Source organism: Podarcis bocagei (assembly GCF_964188305.1).
Source record: "Podarcis bocagei genome assembly, chromosome: 17".
Classification (NCBI taxonomy): domain Eukaryota; kingdom Metazoa; phylum Chordata; class Lepidosauria; order Squamata; family Lacertidae; genus Podarcis; species Podarcis bocagei.
This window is the reverse complement of record NC_138143.1, coordinates 24,404,706-24,424,977: the sequence shown is the minus strand read 5'-3', so window position 1 is coordinate 24,424,977 and position 20,272 is coordinate 24,404,706. Positions and strand designations below refer to the sequence as shown.

Genomic DNA, 20,272 nt, shown 5'->3' with positions numbered 1-20,272 from the left:
ATGATTTCTGTTCTCACCCTGAAGCAAAGTTCTTAACCTAAGGCACTATTTCTGGGTTAGCAGAGTCTGTAACCTGAAGCATATGTAACCCGAGGTACCACTGTGTACAGTTAGAAGCAAAATTAAAATGCAGGGACTATTCCCTATGTGGCTTTAGAGTGGCTTCAGATGTTTTGAACGTGGCGAGAATAGAGTAGCGGTTCTCAACCTGTGGGTCCCCAGATGTTGTTGGACTACAACTCCCATCATCCCTGAGCTCTGGCCTTGCTAGCTAGGGGTGATGGGAGTTGTAGTTCAACAAACATCTGGGGACCCAAGGTTGAGAAAGGCTGGAATAGAGAGTTCAAATGGCTTCCCTGTTCTCTGTATGTTTGTACCATCTGAAGTGGATCTTGCACTTGTCTCTCAGCTTGTCTCTGCCATCTAAGCTTCTGTATTTGACCACTTCGGATGTTATAAAGATGCATGGGGAATAAGAAAAGTAAATCAGTCATGCTTGCCATTCTCCCATCTCTCTATGTCCAGAGTTCCTTTTAGTCTCTTGTTATATGTGTATCTACTTGGAATCGAGTTTCAATAAAAATTGCAGGATTTTCAGTTTTATTTATGGAAGTGAATCTCTTTCATTTTGCAGTCCGCTATTGATCTCGGTGAACTCCTTGGCTCTTCAGAGACAGAGGATGCCAACTTGGACATGGATAATATGGGCCAGAGTGCAGATGAGGTTCAAGGATCTTCTTTGGCAATGTGGGAGACAAACATACAGCAAATTGAGCTAGAGAAAGGGAGCAAGGGACTTGGATTTAGCATATTAGATTACCAGGTAATGTCCAAACTACTTATTTTGCAGAATGGGAGTACTTACTGAGGGGAATTCTGCCCCTTTAAGCAATGTAATGTCAATTACCAGGCCTTTTCAAACTCTGCTGTCAAACGTGCTACATTAAGTAAACAAATTTGTCAAACTAATTCTATGGAGCACCATTCATTTGGTGGGACTTCAGTCTAATTCTATGGCACAGTGATCTCTGCAGCAGGTCAACTTGCATAAAGTCTTTTGCTATGATTCAGGAAGAATCTACACATTGCATAACAATAAAAGCAGTTAACATTTATTAAGATGATTATGCAAAATTGTTGGCGTGAGTCTCCACAAATTAGAAACACTGGTTTGATTTTCAACTCTGATGTGGTCGTTCCTCTGGTACAGACATGTACCTGGGCATTTATATCTGATTCTGTTTCTTTTAGAAATATTATTATTTTTATCAGTGGCTGGACATTTTATACCAATTATATCAATTTTTCTCCTTTCAGCTGAATGTGCATATGCCCAGCCATTGATAAAAATAACAAGACCTACAAAGTCTTGCACAAGACCTACAAAGCTGGAGAGGAGTGTGAAACAGATATGCTTGCTAACAGTGAAATTGCTTTGCCTAATGCTGCAGAGCTTGATTAGTAAAAGTCTGAAAATGTAAACATTCATAAAAGAATTGAACTGTGCCACATTAGTGAGGAATTGCTTTCACATTAATACTCTTGTACTTGGAATGCTATTCCACTAGAGAGGCATTTAAGTCGGGTTTCTACCCTAATGTTCTAGCTTTCCACGTGCTAGGACTTTCCGAATTGCGGGAAGGATTTGAATCTGCAGTCCCCACTGCATTCCGAAGGGGCAGAATCCTGTTTTATTAAAGAAGTTCAATAATCTCCTGATAATCACAAGCTGTTATATCGCACAGTGTGATCTCCCAGTGTTACGTAGCCTGATTTCATGTTGGGCCTGGATAAAATATTCAGATTGAATATATACAAGAAAGTGATCTCTACAAATGTAGGAATTAAATATTGGGTCCTGGAGGGTGTGAGCGCTCCCTCTCCTCTTCAGTGCCCCAGTAGACTGGCAGTTTTTGGTGTGCCACAACTCTCGTAAGATGTTTAAATAGTGAAACTTTCTATTCCTCGTGAGGTAAATGGAGCTTGGGGGAGGGATATCCAACTAATCAATGACCTAAAATCCATTAATCTCAGTGGGTCTTCTCTGAGTGTAACAATCATTGGATAGCTCCCATTGGCTTGGATTCCTGGACTATTGGAGAAGCCAGTGTAACATTTTTGTCTAAATTGATAAAGAAGATTTGGCGTTATTTTATTCATAATATGCTTCTTTTATTTTCATTAAGGAATAAAGCGCTTCCTGAAATGTGTATTCCCCAGTGCTTTTACGTAAACATGTTAGGGATCAAAGAATACTATTTTTCCCCCTTGGTTCTTCTGACATAATTTGAGTCGGCATAAACAAATATGCTTAATTATAGGGAAGCACATAGCCATTAAAAGTCTTTCAGCTGATCACTGCCTGAAACTCTCAGGTTTTAGTTTTAGATTTTTACATAAAGATATTCCATATGCCCATGCCTAACACAAAAGAGGAGAATATAGCAGTGTGGGCACTATTTATATTATTTGATGGAGCCTCTTATTTGCTGTAGCACAAAGCACAATCGAAATAATCTAGTGCAGGCATAGGCAAACTCGGCCCTCCAGATGTTTTGGGACTACAACTCCCACGATCCCTTAGCTAACAGGACCAGTGGTCAGGGATGATGGGAATTGTAGTCCCAAAACATCTGGAGGGCCAAGTTTGCTTATGCCTGATCTAATGCCTGCTTGCAGCTACTATGTAAATGCAGACATCTCTCATGAAAGTGGGGGTTCACCATTCACTGGGTTGGGGCTGGGTCATCTGCACCTTGAAAAGAAGTATAAAAGCTTGCATGGGCTCCTGATTTATTGAGAACATGTTTCCCCCACTTTCCTCTTCTTTAAAAAGGACCCTGTGGATCCTGCGAATACGGTGATTGTGATCCGCTCTCTAGTCTCTGGGGGGGTGGCCGAACAAGATGGCCGGCTTCTCCCCGGAGACAGACTTATGTACGTGAATGACATCAACTTGGAAAATGGCAGCCTGGAGGAAGCTGTGCAAGCGCTGAAAGGAGCGCCGATGGGAGTGGTTAGGATAGGAGTCGCAAAGCCGTTGCCTGTAAGGAACTTAAATCTTACACATTTTGTTTGGGCTTTCCTATTTTGCCAAGAAACCATACAGGTTGCCTGTTCGCAAATGCATGTGTTTCGTTTATTGACCCAGCAGCTGACGACACTCACTGTGGATGTGTGAACTAATCTCGTTTTGTTTTAAAGTGATGTAAAAAAAATTAAAAAATTCTGTCTGTGGAGTTTCATCCGTAAAGGTCATTTCACACATGTGTAAGTGATGTGGCTTTGGCTGCTGTCAAGTGATAAGCATACACCTGTGAACCTGCCCACAGTGTGTCTGATTGCAAAAATAAATAAATAAAACAATAGCAATCTGAAGTGTATCTGAAGAAGTGTGCATGAACACGAAAGCTTATACCAGAACAAACTTAGTTGGTCTATAACTGCTACTGGATTTTTTTATATTTTTTATTTTCATTTCAATAGCAATCTGTACTTCAGATTCACCAGGGCTTCATATTCATCATTTACTTCAGATTCATCATTTACCATATTTTTTGCTCTATAAAAAGTAAGGGGAGATGTGTGTGCGTCTTATGGAGTGAATGCAGGCTGCGCAGCTATCCCAGAAGCCAGAACAGCAAGAGGGATTGCTGCTTTCACTGCACAATGATCCCTCTTGCTGTTCTGGCTTCTGAGATTCAGAATATTTTTTTTCTTGTTTCCCTCCTCCAAAAACTAGGTGCGTCTTGTGGTCTGGTGCATCTTATAGAGCAAAAAATATGGTACTTCAGATTCATCATTTACTCAATAGCATCTTGTTTTGACCCTAGCCATGGAGTTTGATTTGGGAATAGCATACATTGGGCATAGTAATGGGAAGAGGAGTGGCCATCCTGGTTTTACAGACAATTCAAGAAGGAATTTGTTTAAAGCTGGTTTTCTTCCTAACCTCAAACACAGTGTTCTTGACTTCAATGCTCTTAAGTTCAATGGAGCTTATTGATGAACATTTGTGTTTAGATTCTGAGAGTAAGTGGGACTGAAGTCTGTGGGACAAAATACGTTTAAATCCCATCTGTTAGGCTCAGCCACATTGGTAATCGGGCTCTTTTGGTAAATATAGCGAAGTAAATATAAATCATCAGGGCTGAGAAAACATTCCAAATTCCCAGGTGCCGGGACTGGAGTATCAGATACTACCGCTGTTCACAGCTAAAATATTATTTCAAACCCATGGGCATTTCATTCTTCAGTGCTTTTCCTAACCTTGTAAACCATTACCCACCTGCTCAGGGCTATAAGAATAACCTGCAGTACTCTCTCTCTTGGAGGCTCCCATTCATTCCCCTTTCTAAAAATTCCTTCACGCTGCATGTCGTGAACATTAGCCACTATCCATCTCAAGAGCTTCATTCTCTCTGCAGCTTTCACCAGAAGAGGGCTATGTTTCTGCTAAGGAAGATTCCTTTTTCTACACTGCCCAGTCCTTTGAGGAGGAAGGGCTAGCTGATTCAGCCCTCTTCCATGCTGAGCTGGCTCTGGTTAGTGGCCACTTCCTTTCCATGATAATGTGTTAAAACCCTTTGATCTTATGTTTTCATACCAAACAAAATTTTGTCTAGCGTCAATGGAGAAACAGCCTTGACATTGTAATGTAAAGACATATTTTAAAGTGCTTGCTTAACTACTATTTTTTTTTAAGGACTTAAGAAGGTTGTTTTATTGGGTCGAGATGCTGATATCCAAATACACACACACACACACACACAAAAACAAAAAACCCACAGACGCACACACACAGCCATGAGAAAAAGAAAGTACACCCTCTTTGGTTTTACATATCAGGACATAATGACAATAATCTGTTCCTTAGCAGGTCATAGAATTTGGTAACTACAACCTCAGGCAAACAGCAACACATGACCTATTATGCCGTGTCATGACTTATTTAACGGGGGAAAAGCAAAATGGAGAAGCCACATGTGGAAAAACTAAAAACGAGACAGTAACACAGATTGGATTTCAAAAAATAAATTCCATGTTTGCACATTATCCTGTTTTAAGAGTCGTACATCGATACAGGAAAAGGAAATTAAGGCTGCTGTCCTATGCTCTTCTGTAGGAGTAGTTAGTAGACTCGCAGGTATTTGTTTCTGGGTAGAAACACAAGATTGGGGGGGGGTCAACCACTTATACAAAACAAGTAGTATTGACAAGAATGAGTTAAGGGGAGGTGTATACCGCATTACAAAGCGAGGTTTTTGCTGTTTTTCAGGTCATGCTATATCGTTGCCACACAGTTTATTTAGAAGCTTGATGGATTCTTAGTTGGCTGTAACTTCCATCGTTCAAGCAAACTAATCACTTTTAAGTTTCAGTAGGAAGTTTTAATGCATACACTTGTGATATCACATAAGTGCAGGATTTGTAACATCCTGGTGGATATGTTTTTATTGGGCATTAAAAGATTAGTGAAAAGTGTGCTAGCTTTGAAGTTGGACAATGTGTATATATATATATATATATACACACCCTATTATTTCAAATAAAATGAGAGATTTGGTAGGCAACTTTTGTATCATGAAAGTAATTAATTTTTTAAAAATGGACCTTTTTAGACAAACTTAAGCAGTGCACCACATTCTTAAATTCAACAATGGGACAGCATATGAGATTTTTCCCCCCCAGAGGTAGAAAATTATAGGAAATCATTCCCCCCACCCCAGCATCAAACATCATCTGTTTATCACTTGATGTACTTGCAAATTCAGATCTAAATAATATTCTCAGATAACACTGGTGTATCATTGAATTTGAGGATATGAAGACATTGGTGAAAATGGAAATGGGCTCATTGTGTGTCCAAAAGATTTTGTATGTTGGAAATCAAAAAGAAAACTAAAACAAGGCATGGTAGCTAAGAAGTATTCATCCACAGATGCAAATGTTTGGGGCTTATGTGATACGAATGCAGCAGATAGCCGGACTGATTAAATTGCCTTTGCTGTTAGGTGGATTCAAGTGAGGCAGATCTAGTGGAGGAATCCACCTTCGAATCGCACTATTCCCCAGACAATGATGGTACATTCCAGTCTTCAGTTTCAGCTCTGCATGGCAGCGCCTGTGCCGATGACCTGAAGTATAACCTCTCACTACCATCTTCAACTCCCAAGGTAAAAAGAAAAATATGTATCATTTTATTGATTGCTGTGAAGCCCCACTGAATGTGAAGATGTTTGCGTTTGGCTTCTGTATTGGATGTAGCAATGACTAATGTTGCCCCAGTTGGTTCCATCTGCTCGTAGGTTTGTTATTAGATTAAAGAGCAATTTCATTTAGGTAGTGTTGACTGAACACCTTTCAGACTTTCAGAGACCAAATGCATTTTGTGCTATATGAGGAGGACAACATCGATTTGAGGTGCTCTTGTTTCGCTTCTTAAAAAAAGAAGAATGGTTTCAATGAATTTTAATAATACTGTGGGATATTTTCAAAAAGGTTAATGTAGAGTAACGAATTATTGCTCAAAAAATAACATTTCCACCATATAAGACACTGTTCATTTTCTCCGTATCTTTAATCGTAGTCAGTTAGTTACTATATCCCTTTAGTAAATGTGATGTCGCAGTTAGGCTAAAATTAAATCAACAGCAAAATAGCATCAACATGTTGACATTCAATTTAACCATAAAGAACAAGATATTTTAAAAATGTTTTGATCCCATACCCAATCCTGTTCTTTAGCATGATGGCATCTTTTACATTTTCTTCCCCGTGTTAAGATTTTCCCCTCTTCCATTTCTTGGCAACCTGTTAATTTTTTTCGCCTAAGCTTGAATAATTTCCTGTTTTTTTTTAAAATACTCATGGTAGTTCTGGCATCATCATTGCCGGTGATGTCGATCCATTTTCTTGTTTGGTTTGCAGTGTATATTCCTGAAAAAAGGAGTTGCTCATCTTTCACACCTGAGGTTCACCAGCTGGCTGTATCCCTTCTGGAATGTATTTCAGTCTTACTGGCCATGGGGCCGACAGCCGGAGTTTATCTCATAATGGAATTTCCTAATCCACAACAGAATGTACCTTTGCTGTGCCAATGAGACAGATTGCATTGTTTAACTTGGTAATTGTTACTTAAAGGGATTAGACAGAGAGCATGCTGGGAAATGTACGTTCTGCAACACATCTGGTCTTACAGAAGACATCACATTGGTGTTCCCAAAGACTGTCTTTCTGTCTCTGTATCTTCTTTTACATCTACCAGATGCAATCCTATATATGTCTTCTCAGAAGTAAGTCCTGTTGAGTTCAATGGGGCTTACTCCCTGGTAAGTCCTTATAAGACTGCAACCCGAGAGTAAAATGCTAACATTAAAGCTTGGTAGCAATTCATGTTTCACTTTGCCCAGATAAAAATAGCCACACAGAAAGCAATTCAATATACCATTTCAACTGAGCCAGCAACCTCTCTTCATACAGGGAGAGGAAATAATAATAATAATAATAATAATAATAATAATAATAATAATAATAATAATAATAATTTATTTATACCCCTCCCATCTGGCTGAGTTTCCCCAGCCACATTGGGTGGCTTCCAACAAAATATTAAAATACCCTTCTAGAAGCAGAGGGACATGTGAAGTAGGGAATATCCACCTAAAAAAAAAAAAAAAAAATCATCCTTAGAAGAGCACAGGAAGCCCACACATGCAGATCTCGAAATCATAGTTTGAAATACAGGCAGTTGCAATTCCAAATGACAGACACATTGGAGTTTCAGTACAGTCATTATTCTGAAGGGGGGGGAGTTATCTCAAATTTTACATGTTTTGGAGCCTTTCTTCATACTTGCAGAATGAAGCTTTTTGGGTAATTTATCTTAGATACAGTAGTTTGAGAGGAACATTAAAGCACTGATGGGTTAAGAAACAAGCGTGACATTATCTCCCTTATTGATGGACGTGCATTCAAATAAGGCTTCATTAGGAGCAGAGTCGTAGGGTTGTATCAAGAGCAGCCCCAGTGAAATTACTCTTTTGCAGTGGCAGATCAGGTCCATTTCTTGGTGGGGCTGGGTTGCGGTCCAGCCACCTAGCCACTCCTCTCAGTGTCAGGGCAGTACGGCATCACGTGTCATGCTAGGGGAGACCCCGGCTACATCAGGTTGCCAGGTTGCCAATCAGGTTGGGGGGGGCGTGGCCAGGGCCGATTTAAGCCTCGGCGTGACTGTGGCTTCCTCTTCTGTTTCCTTTCCCCTCTCCTCCCCCCCCCGTCTTCTCTGGAGGGTCCTCCAACTCCAGCTGATTTTGAGGATGTGTGGAGGGCTGCAGGCGAGGAGGGAAAGCTCTGTCCTGCTTGCACAGGTCTGTTGTGCTAGTGGAGGTATTGCCCCAGATTTTTAGCTGTATACATGTTCAGGGTCAGAACAGTAGGTGCTGTTCAGGAATGCTGATGCCGCCTGAAGTGTCTCATGCTCCTTATGAGTTTGTCAGTGCAGTTTGGTATCGTGTCTACTTGAAAATGTGCTGCCCTGAGCTTACTCCCAGGAAACTGGATAGTAAGGTTGTATCCTTAGGGTGGTATTCAACTAGGTTTACTCAGAGTTGATGCATTGAAATTAATGACCACGGCAAAGTTAGGTCTATGAATTTCAGTGGGTCTATTTGGAGTAAAATCTGGTTGAATACCCTTGGGTGCTCTTGCCTGGAAGCAAGCCCCACTGAATACAGTGAGATATACTTCTGAGTAAACATGTGTTGGTTTTGCTCTGATGGGCTGTAATTCTATGCACACTAACTTGGGGGTAGGTCTCATGGAACTGTGTGAACTTAACTTCTGAGTAGATGAGCAGAGATTTTAGTTCTATCTTGGTAATTGGAAAAGCATTTGTTGTTGTTGTTTAGTCGTTTAGTCATGTCCAACTCTTCGTGACCCCATGGACTCCTGTCTTCTACTGCCTCCTGCAGTTTGGTCAAACTCATGCTGGTAGCTTAGAGAACACCTGTCCTCTGTCGTTCCCTTCTCCTTGTGCCCTCCATCTTTCCCAACATCAGGGTCTTTTCCAGGGAGTCTTCTCTTCTCATGAGGTGGCCAAAGTATTGGAGCCTCAGCTTCACGATCTGTCCTTCCAGTGAGCACTCAGGGCTGATTTCCTCAAGAATGGAGAGGTTTGATCTTCTTGCAGTCCATGGGACTCTCAAGAGTCTCCTCCAGCACCATAATTCAAAAGCATCAATTCTTCAGCGATCAGCCTTCTTTATGGTCCAGCTCTCACTTCCATACATCACTACTGGAAAAACCATATACTATACGCACCTTTGTTGGCAAGGTGATTTCTCTGCTTTTTAAGATGCTGTCTAGGTTTGTCATTGCTTTTCTCCCAAGAAGCAGGAGTCTTTTAATGTCGTGACTGCTGTCACCATCTGCAGTGATCATGGAGCCCAAGAAAGTAAAATCTCTCACTGCCTCCATTTCTTCCCCTTCTGTTTGCCAGGAGGTGATGGAAAAGCATTTAGTCTTTGCTGAATTCACTTTCAAGAGATGGGCAGAACAATAACATTGTTATTGTTTAGTTGTTTAGTCGTGTCCGACTCTTCGTGACCCCATGGACCAGAGCATGCCAGGCACTCCTGTCTTCCACTACCTCTCAGAGTTTTGTCAAATTCATGTTGGTAGCTTCGAGAACACTGTCCAACCATCTCGTCCTCTGTTGTCCCCTTCTCCTTGTGCCCTCAATCTTTCCCAACATCAGGGTCTTTTCCAGGGAGTCTTCTTTTCTCAAACAATAACATACCAAACTGTTATTCAAAAAGAAAACCTCTAAAAGTCAAATAAACTTTTAAAATCTTTTTTTTTAAATAATAATAGGCTGTTTGCAAAGAAAGTTCAAATGCCTCAGTTGGTTACCATTTACCGGACCAAAACCTGTACACCATGGATCTAATGCAAAGGGGAGCAGAGAGCAGATCTTCTGCTGATGTATGTGTGGAACAGTCTGCTGGGAGCACAAGAAAAGATCCAGTAACACATTCTCCTAAGAAACAAGCTGAACATGAAAGCACAGGAACTTGGACAGCTGAAGCCTCACACAATGCAAATTTAACTTCTAGATTGAACCCTGATGCTACTGGGAAAGTAAGTGTTTCATTTCGTATGTTTGTGCAGTAAAGCCAGTATTTCACAAAACAGAACTGATAGCCTTCCGGATATTACTGTGCTTACGAACTCCCTTAATAACTCTGCCAGCCTTGATAGCCTGGATGAACTGTGGAATAACAGGCTCCCCCTACAACATGGTATACCTCCCAGGTGTCCTTCCGACAGTGCAGGTTCCTCTTGTTCAGGGAGCCCCAAAGACAACTGAAGTGACTGGCTTTGTTGTAAAGATGGCAATTTTGGTGATCAATTTATGGCCTAGGCCTGTTTCAAAGGGTTGCGCTACTACTGTGTCAGCATAGCATCCGTTCTGTAAAACTGTTCTGAGCGATAGTAAGTAAGGGCTAAGTTTGCAGAGAGCTCCAAAGTGAAAGGGTGCAGGGATACAAAGGGTTTCTCTCTCTCTCGTTCTTCTAGGTCAGGCTGATTTGCAGCAGAAGCACGCAGCAGGAACTTGTTCTTGGACAGAGCAGGAAGACTTTGGCATAAAATCAGGCTTATACTCCTGCCTACCTCTGCAGCACTCTGCTGCTGCTGCTGCTGCTGCTTGCACTGAAGAAGATAGTTTGCTTTATTTTCTTGCTTTGCTGCCAAGGAACTTGCATAAAAGCTGATGTTTTAGCAGTAAACCATCGCGTTACCTCTTTTTTATCCTTTTAGCGCAGTCATATTAATTTGAAGGGAAACAAGAGTTCTGTAAGCAAATTAGGAATTACACATTTTCTTATTACGTGAATGCCTAGCAGATTGGAAACCATCTGTAATTGGCAAATCACACGGAATCCAATAAGGCTCTCCAGTTACTTGTCTCTATAAACTGACACTGTTTTTCTTCTTATCAGGATCATGTACTCTTGATGGAAAATAACAGCTTAACGCACGCTGGGAGGTATTCTGCAACCCTAAATACAAACAAAAACAAGTTTGAGAAGACGATTACTATTGCAAAGGGCAATTCAAGTTTAGGTAGTGTATCTGCATCACCTTTTCTGCCGTTGTTGTAATTTCTGACTACTTGCTCCCCAAATAGAACTGTGTAATGGTATGAAAAACAACAACAGACAAACCCATTGAGAGTGTGGCTGCTGTGTAGGCAATCTGTATCTTTTCAGGTCATGCTGCTGTCTCCAGGAATATGTTTTTCTCAGGAGAGTAGGAAGATATTTCAACACAGGTGTTTTGTTTTGTTTTGCTAATTGGGTGGAATTCCTTCTATTGTTTTGCTCACGATATGGCATGAGGTTTAATGTGAGTCAATAATATCAAACCGACCTACGTAATTCTAGTAATTAGTGGTGAGCTGGGAAACATATGGCCCTTAAGGTGTTTTTGGCTTTCAGCTCCCATCATCCCTAGTTGTGAGAAATTATGGGAAACGTGGTCCAACAAGATCTTTCCAAAGCGTTTGACATTGGGCTATTGGAATTAGTTAATAGATTTTTTTGCTTGCATCTTTTAGCGAATACTTCAGCTAAGAGTTGTTGCAATCATGACACTGAGTAAAGCCTCACAAGACTGTCTAATCTTCTTCAGAGGATGAACGAACAACAGTTCATTGAGACTGCAGTCCTACATATACTGTTACTTGGAAGCAAATCCCGTTTATTTAAAATATTTATATCCTGCCCTTCATTACAAGATTTCCCTGTGGGGAACAATAAAACTCATTCTAAAACCACAAAGCTATTAAACAGATGCAAGAGTGGGTCAGATTGCAATTAGCATCAGTTATAAAACTATAGAGCAACATCTATAAAAATCTCAAGCTGAGCACTTAACAGTTTCCAAATGCTTGAGTAAATAACTATGTCTTGATCTGATGCCGAACTGAGAGGTGATGGGTGTTCCACAACTGGGGCACAACCCCAGTGAAGCTTCTCAAGCCCTTGCATAGTGTATAACTCCTGGAAGCTGGACCATTTAAATCAAAGGGACTTCATTCTGAATAGGATTACACTGTAAAAATAGCCATTCCTCAATATTTCAGTGTGATGTTCAGAATGCAGTTTGTGCTAGACAGCTGTCAAGAAACAGAAGTCATGGTCACGCTCGCAGCTTTGTATAAATGTAAATATCAGCATCTTTTCCCATAATGATTCTGTAAAAACTGCCTTATCATAATATTAGCAAATTTCACATGTGGTTTTATTTTTTATTCTGAGTGGGTGGGTGAGTGGGGAGGTTGTAGGTGGTGGTTTGCTTCTATGGATGCATATCTGCTATCGGCAAAAACACCTATGTATAAGGTTTAAGTTGACTGTTTTGGGGGGGGTCTTCTCATAGGCTGGAATTTGCTACCATATTACATGTATTATTGGCTGCAAATTTATCTTCTTTATTTTCTTCTACTTCTTCTTTAAGGGATGACAGTAAGTTCCAATAAAGATGGCTCTGGAATGATAGTCCGCAGTATTATCCATGGGGGCTCCATAAGTCGCGATGGGCGCATTGGTGTTGGGGACTGCATTCTGTCTGTCAATGAGGAACCTACCACTAATTTAACCAACGCACAGGCACGAGCTATGCTGCGGAGACATTCCCTCGTTGGACCAGATATAAAGTATGTAGAGTCAATTGGTGCAAGAACAATGTCTGGTGTATTTATTTATTTATTATCTTTAAAAATAATCTTGAAGGATATCACATTCCACACTTACCTTGAAGTTATGTTCCAAATTCAGGATTTAAATGGCTAGAACAGGCACCCCCAAACTCGGCCCTCCAGATATTTTGGGACTACAATTCCCATCATCCCTGACCACTGGTCCTGTTAGCTAGGGATGATGGGAGTTGTAGTCCCAAAACAACTGGAGGGCCGAGTTTGGGGATGCCTGGGCTAGAAAACAACTCAAAATTGCCAGTGTGAGTCCAGGAAGAAAATGCAAGATTGTGATTCTCAGCACGGCCTGCTCTGACCCAGGTTTACAGCTTTTAATGAGCATCCTTAAGATTTAAGTCTGATTTAAATCTGCCAGTCCTCCCTGGGGTACATTTCTTTCTTTACTCCCACTCTGGGATCCCTTCAGATTCAACCTGTTAGGTGGGTTTGACATAAACATTTTATGTTCTCTTGCATCAGATTGCATCAGATCAGCATCAGATTGCCTTCGTTGGGCAAGAAGGGCTCCTTTTTTCACTAGTACACTTGCTGGTTTTCCTTCACCCTCACAAGGCAGCAAGTGTCCCAGCCCCCCTCCTTTTTCACACAAACAGATTCCTCCAGCTTCTAGCAGATGCAAGAATGTTCCCATGGGACCCAAGTCATGCAATGTCTTTCTGAGTAGAGAGAGCTGTGCCCCGTTATATTGTGCTGTGTGACTTCATGCTTGGTGCAAGAAGAGCCTCTCAGCTCCTTGCTCTTTGATGGGGAGAAAACTTGGATTGCACACCTCCTGCGACTGAAGACCTTTGCTCAGGAAGATAAACTAGGGAAAATGTTGGAATTTTTATAAGGGAAGTTCACTCTCTGTTTGCCAAAGTTTCTTTTCTTTGAGAAAAATCTCGGTAGTGAAAAAGTGGCTAATTACAGAAACTATGACACATGGCATTAAGACAGAAGAATAATGTTTTAAAGTATAACTCTCAGTACATCTTTGACAAATATCAGGAAAGCAGTTTATCTTGTACCTACATTTGTATTTCACACATGTAGACTTAGAGGCAGGGTAGCTTGTTGCTTGAAAGAGGCACAAAAATCTAAAGCCTAGAAATAAAATACAGTTAATTGAAATAGTTTGTCGCCTGCTTACTCTTTGAATACAACAGCAACAGGTGCATTATCTTTACTGCATATTAGGTGTTCAGAGACAAGATGCTTTCAGGTAACCCAGGTCATTTACAACAAACTGGTGTAACCTATAACTTCCTGAATCTATTACAGTGGTACCTCGGGTTAAGTCCTTAACTTGTTCCGGAGGTCCGTTCTTAACCTGAAACTGTTCTTAACCTGAAGCACCACTTTAGCTAATGGGGCCTCCTGCTGCCGCTGCGCCACCGGAGCACAATTTCTGTTCTCATCCTGAAGCAAAGTTCGTAACCTGAAGCACTATTTCTGGGTTAGCAGAGTCTGTAACCTGAAGCATATTTAACCTGAAGAGTATGTAACCCGAGGTACCACTGTAGTGGTATCATTGTCATTTGCTTAAATTGCATGTATGTAGTAAAAGGTAAATGACCCCTGGATGGTTAAATCCAGTCAATGGCGGAAGGTAAATGCATGTTGTAGGCCGTTTATGAATAGAAAAAAAAATCCTCTTTACACACTGAGGTGAGCACAACTCGCTTCCTAATAAGGGTCCTTAGCTTTCTATCGTATCCAGTCAGAAGCAGACCAAAAGTTCAGTTCCTCTGGGCATGCCTGTCTTATCTATCTATCTATCTATCTATCTATCTATCTATCTATCTATCTATCTATATTTATCCAAACATGTACATTTTTTTCTAAGCAGACAAGCAGATGTGTGGCCTCGCTTCTCACTCCACCTTACAATAATTTCTGTAATAATATCTAGGGCTTTGCTTTTTAGCAGCAGTCGTAACAGCTGCTTGTAACATCTGCCAGATAATTACCGAGCTGATTCAGAATTCACCTGCCTTCACCAAACGTGTGAAGATGAATCTCTGATCAAGGAAATAAAAGATTGATTGCGGTTCCATTTTTCATGCTTGTTAATAATCACCGCTATACACTCCCAATAAAGAGCAGATGCTTTCTGTTGGGAGGTGTGGATAGAATGGAGGTGGAAAGGGGAGAAGAGGAGAGAGAATAGGAGTGCACACTTTTAATGGCGCGTGTGCACATCTTGCATTCAGCACAAGTCACTGACATTTGTTAACACCATTGTAAAAAGATGCTGCGTCGTATGCTTCACATTCTAGATCTTCTCCAACACCTGCTGATGATCAGGCCCCCTTTTATGTGTGAGTATCGGTGATTTAAAAGCTCATTATAGCTCTGTGTTGCAACTTGTCTGTTAAACCATTCATGCTTTCATAACACCCAAAGTAGCTGGGATATATCCAGATATAGGTACAGCATTATGTACACAGACTTACATGGCTGCCTTCATCCAATTAGTCTGTTACTAGAATCGACAAGTTGATTCATTACCCAATTACATTACAGTATACTGGCATTTTTGGAGGTATTTAATAAAGATAACTTTTTTTGTCTTCTTAAATAGCACAGTAAAATAAGATATCGGGGGGGGGGGATTCATCTTCAAAGGGGAGAGGTCCGTTTATGAGAGGGAGTTTGTTCACAGTTTTCCTTTACTAGATAAGTCAGCCTGCCAACTGACAAGTATTAACCAGTGGCACGGGGCAGAGTATTTTTCTGGACTAAAACAGAAGACACATTTCATCCTATGCTTAAAAAGTTAAACATGCATATATTTACTCACATAGTTTTTTGGGGGGGTATTTAAGTTTAATTTATTCTCTTTTCAACTGCTGGATAGCTGCATTAGTACAGACAACCCCCGTTTTTGGTGTGACAGATTTGTGTGCGATCGCACACACGTGCACAGGGCAGAACCTGGAAGTGACATGGAAACGTCATAAAAGATGTCACTTAAGGTGCAAAATGGGTGCAGTGTTGGAACGGGGTTATTTGAATTGCACACGATTTCACACAAGCGTGCAATGACCCGGAACGCAACCCCTGTGCAAATTGGGGGTTGCCTGTACTGCTTTTAGTTTCAGCCCCCTACATTCCACTTTGCCCAGTCAGGACTCAGGTATAGGATTTTGTTTTCTGAAAAACAATGATGCTTTTCTAGTCATCTGTGACACAGCTTCATCTGGGATTCCCAGTGCATCCTTGTTCCTCTCCTTGTGATGATGTATTGGCAGGGAAATACAGAATCATTGCTCGGAGTCTTTCCTATTCTGATAGGCATAGAGAGCAGTTTGATACATGCAATATGCAGCATAATTCAGTTCATGTGCATTCAGAAGTTAAGTCCCTTTGAATTCAGTAGGACATACTCCTAGGTAATTGTGTATATAGGATTACAGTCATAATGGCCTGGTTTTGCAAAGCACACTTCAGCAATTGTCATAGCACAGGACTGTGCTCCTTCTCACTGCATTTATGCATTCAATCTGATTATATACTGTGGTTTTTCAGCGTTGCTATACAACTGTGTATCGCAACACTAGTAAAGATACCTGAACACTCTTTCCCAAGGTGTTAGTTACTGATACAATCATGGATGTACTGATATCTGGATTAATCTCACTGTCATATTTTCTGTGACACTAATGTTTTACTCTCTCCACTGTGTAACCAAAAGACTCTAGTTGCCAAGCCTGTTGACTGTATTGTAAATTGTCCTGAATGTCATCACAGATTTCTTTATTTGGTATACTTCCTATCATAGTATGTACAGAAGGCTTTTTTTGTGTGGCTATAGAATCAAGCATGCAGTTGATTCCTTTTAGTATTGCATGCTGCCTCACGTTTACACCCCTGTCCTCTGACTTCATTTAGCGCAGGATATGATTCATTTATTTTTGCTTACTTTCTGAGTGCCGAACTGATGTGTAGTCAGTTTAGTCCTTTCCAGCTTCAGTTTTTCAGGCTTTCCTGCCAATTATGGAATCTAAAGTGGATGGGCTTGTGAGCCATCTCTCCTTTTACCATATCCCTCTTCCGAAATTGTCTTTCAACCAAAAAGAATGCTGTAAAACTACCCAATTCTACTCTCATTTTCCATCTAATCTAAAGATTTGAAGTTGTGACATCTGCTGGAATTTTTTTGCTGAATGAATGAATGAAGTTTCCCCCGCTCTGGAGGGAAATGTTCTTCTCTCTATATATAGTGCTAGATTTTTTATTTATTTATCCATGTGATTTCTTTATCAGTGCAATACCATTTTCATCTCTAACATTACCATAGCTTTATTCACTTTCGCCTCTAGTTACAATCATGTGTTTTGTTGCATTTAACAGTTTAAAAGAATCATGTTACCTCCATAATACCTCCATCTCTCGAGACTTTATGACCACTACTACTTATTTCTCTCTAAAATGAGCACTTTAAAGGGATAACCTTCAAAACAACAAGGTGGCATTTTAGCCAGAATGGATGTCTGCAAATGGCAGGGGTAATTTCATCGCAGTCAAGTTGATATGGTTGATTTATTGATTGGCAGTGGGGAACAGTAATGAGGCATAAGGAATTTTTAGTGTTTTTTTTTTTTTAAAAAAATCAATTTTCCATATTTATGATTGCCTTTGTGAAGCACCCAAGTTGATGTACAAGGAATAAAGCAAAAACAAGCCAATTATGAATATTCCAAAAATTAAAATGACAAAAAACCTCAGCAGCTTTAGTCGCTTTCATCCTTTCTGTTGTGTGTGCAGAACCTTCTTGGAGAGACTGCTCTACAATTGTGGTGCCATTGCTAAGATTATCCTGCTTTGAGTCACAAACCACCTAATCTCAGAGGAAGGAAAATGGTACCTAGAGGAAAGATATATTAGTTGATATGAAAGGGGATGTGTGTAGCTGGTGGCAGTTTTGCACTAGTAGAAACTGCTTCCAATCATGCAAGGCAAAACAATTTTCAAACTCCTACCACTGCACACACAAAGATGTGCTAAAGCCCTCTGTGCCTCATTCCCTGCTTTTCCAGAGGACCTTCCAACCTTCAGGAGCAGTTTCTTTTTAGCAAACTGGGGTGGGCTGCAGAATTAGTGAGTCCTGTGAGAGGAAGTGCTTTTCTCCAACACAAAACTATTATTGGTGGCAACCCAGAGAGAAGCAGCTCCTGAAAGTAAACACTGGATCCACGTGTTTCTGTCACCACACCTCTGAATATTAGCTGTCATGCTTTTAGCATTTTCACCAGTTTTAGAGCCCAGCATGTATCATTCATTGTTATTTCTAGGTCATCCAATAAGAAGAACGGTTCTGAGTCATGGCCTAGATCTTGGTGTCATTCTCTTGTTTTGAATTGTTGCACACCCCATTAATTCAAAGGGAGAGTTTTGGTTCAAGAAGCAAGTAGTGCGGCTGGAGAAGGCCTTAAAATCTTGACTGCTTGTTACTGAGCTATTCCTCAGACACCTGCAGCATTTTAGGTTTTATTTTTATGTTTCATATTGCAGCATTACCTATGTGCCAGCAGAGCAGTTTGAAGAGTACCAGGCCAGCTTAGGGCAGCAGCTAGAAGGAAGAATGCCACTAGATGTTTTTCCTTCGCATGTTGTCAGGTAATCTACTACACCATATTGCTATAATCCTCTCCTTTACCTCTGTTTACACATACATATGCTAACAGCATGAAAATTCTACCTCCATGCTTGCTGGAGCAAAACACTTTTACTAAAAAATGATAGGCAAATGTCTGGCGTCTGTTTACTCTAGACGATAATTTGGTGGTTGTGGTTTTTTTAAAGCACAGACAAAGAAATACTCAGGCTAGCCAATGATTTGCTTCAGAAAAGTTGTTGACCATTGTGCAAAGATTTTGGCTTGTACTAAACCAGAGTTACTGGTGTGGGCTTCATGGGGAACTGTTCTTGATACAAGCCAGGATTGTCACAGCGAAGGCAGAGAATGATGGGAGGAGGGACCAGCCCCAACACTCATTTACAGCATAATAAATCATGGTTTGTTAAAGCCATGGTTTTCCCAGTAGTGATGTATGGAAGTGAGAGCTGGACCATAAAGAAGGCTAATCGCCGAAGAATTGATGCTTTTGAATTATGGTGCTGGAGGAGACTCTTGAGAGTCCCATGGACTGCAAGAAGATCAAACCTATCCATTCTGAAGGAAATCAGCCCTGAGTGCTCACTGGAAGGACAGATCCTGAAGCTGAGGCTCCAATACTTTGGCCACCTCATGAGAAGAGAAGACTCCCTGGGAAAGATTGAGTGCACAAGGAGAAGGGGACAGCAGAGGACGAGATGGTTGCACAGTGTTCTCGAAGCTACCAGCATGAGTTTGACCAAACTGCAGGAGGCAGTGGAAGACAGGAGTGCCTGGTGTGCTCTGGTCCATGGGTTCACAAAGAGACGGACACGACTAAACGACTAAACAACAACAAAAATCATGGTTTCCCCCCCCCGAAGAGAAAATAACAGTTAATTGACTAGTCGTCATTCTGCCTTCCTTTCCCCCACCCCCATTCTTAACCTCCACCAGTGACTTTTCCTACAACTGAGAATAGGATTATTCCAGAGGAATTGTGAAATTACAAGAAGGACTTATGATATTTAGCAATATGTTCACAGATTGGATTTGGATTGGCATAAACTATGAATGGATACCAGTTTTGAATGAAATTGTCAATGTGACTTTGTGAACCATCTTGTCCAACTGGTATTGCCTTCAAATGGAAGGCTGTTGTGTGTCATGGAGTGCTTTTCTGGAATACTAGGAATGTGAGGAGGGGGAGGAGTCCATATGTAGATATAAAATACTACCTGCAGTTTTTGGCTCTCTATTGATATACAGAATATAGAATCACTCCCATTTCCTATACATTTCTTATCCTTCTTCGTATTCTTGTGCCCTTGTTATTGTCTTTGTTGTATTTTTATTTTCTCAGTTTGCTTGCAAGGTTGGTGTTGTGTTTTTTTTATCTCCACCCCCCAAAAGCCCAAGTGTTCAAAAAACAATGTAACTGGAAATTGTATCCATTTCTAGTCTGCTTGACTGGGGAAAGTTCTTTAGATTGTTTGATTTTTTAAAAAATGTGGAGCAAGGCTATAATCCTGGATTGTATTCAGTTAAGTTATATTCTGAGTAGACCCATTGAAATGGATGGACTCGAGTTAGTCACACCCATTAATTTCAATGGGTCTACGCTAATTAGAATTAGAATTAACATTGGTTATGACCCTCAGTCTTCAATACTTCAGGACGATGTGAGATGCTATTTGTAGGTTACTAAAGCATGCTGTACATGCCCTTGTTTATTACCAGAGAAATTCCAGAACTACCAGAACGGGAAGAAGGTGAAGGAGAAGAAAGTGAACTTCAGAATGCAGGCTACAGTAACTGGAACCAACCAAGGAGGTATGTGTGTTTCTGCTATTCAAATAACCCACTTAGCTGTTTATTTTGGTTCAATGTCCAGTTTCTCACATTTTATTGAT

General features: G+C 40.7%; 1 protein-coding gene across 16 annotated transcripts in view; it reads left to right on the top strand.

Moving 5' to 3' along the window:
• The window catches only part of MPDZ (multiple PDZ domain crumbs cell polarity complex component), a 112,565-nt gene that overhangs the window by 53,081 nt on the left and 39,212 nt on the right, over positions 1–20,272 (top strand). For 13 of the 16 annotated variants that reach the window (XM_081176010.1, XM_081176014.1, XM_081176017.1 and 10 more), the window contains 10 exons: positions 635–823; positions 2,837–3,046; positions 4,428–4,544; positions 6,015–6,176; positions 9,874–10,140; positions 11,004–11,127; positions 12,523–12,721; positions 15,040–15,081; positions 18,278–18,382; positions 20,100–20,192. In XM_081176010.1, the coding sequence (XP_081032136.1) occupies positions 635–823; positions 2,837–3,046; positions 4,428–4,544; positions 6,015–6,176; positions 9,874–10,140; positions 11,004–11,127; positions 12,523–12,721; positions 15,040–15,081; positions 18,278–18,382; positions 20,100–20,192 (1,508 nt within the window). The remainder of the gene's footprint in view (positions 1–634; positions 824–2,836; positions 3,047–4,427; positions 4,545–6,014; positions 6,177–9,873; positions 10,141–11,003; positions 11,128–12,522; positions 12,722–15,039; positions 15,082–18,277; positions 18,383–20,099; positions 20,193–20,272) is intronic. The other 3 variants (XM_081176012.1, XM_081176009.1, XM_081176003.1) reach the window with 2 other exon arrangements.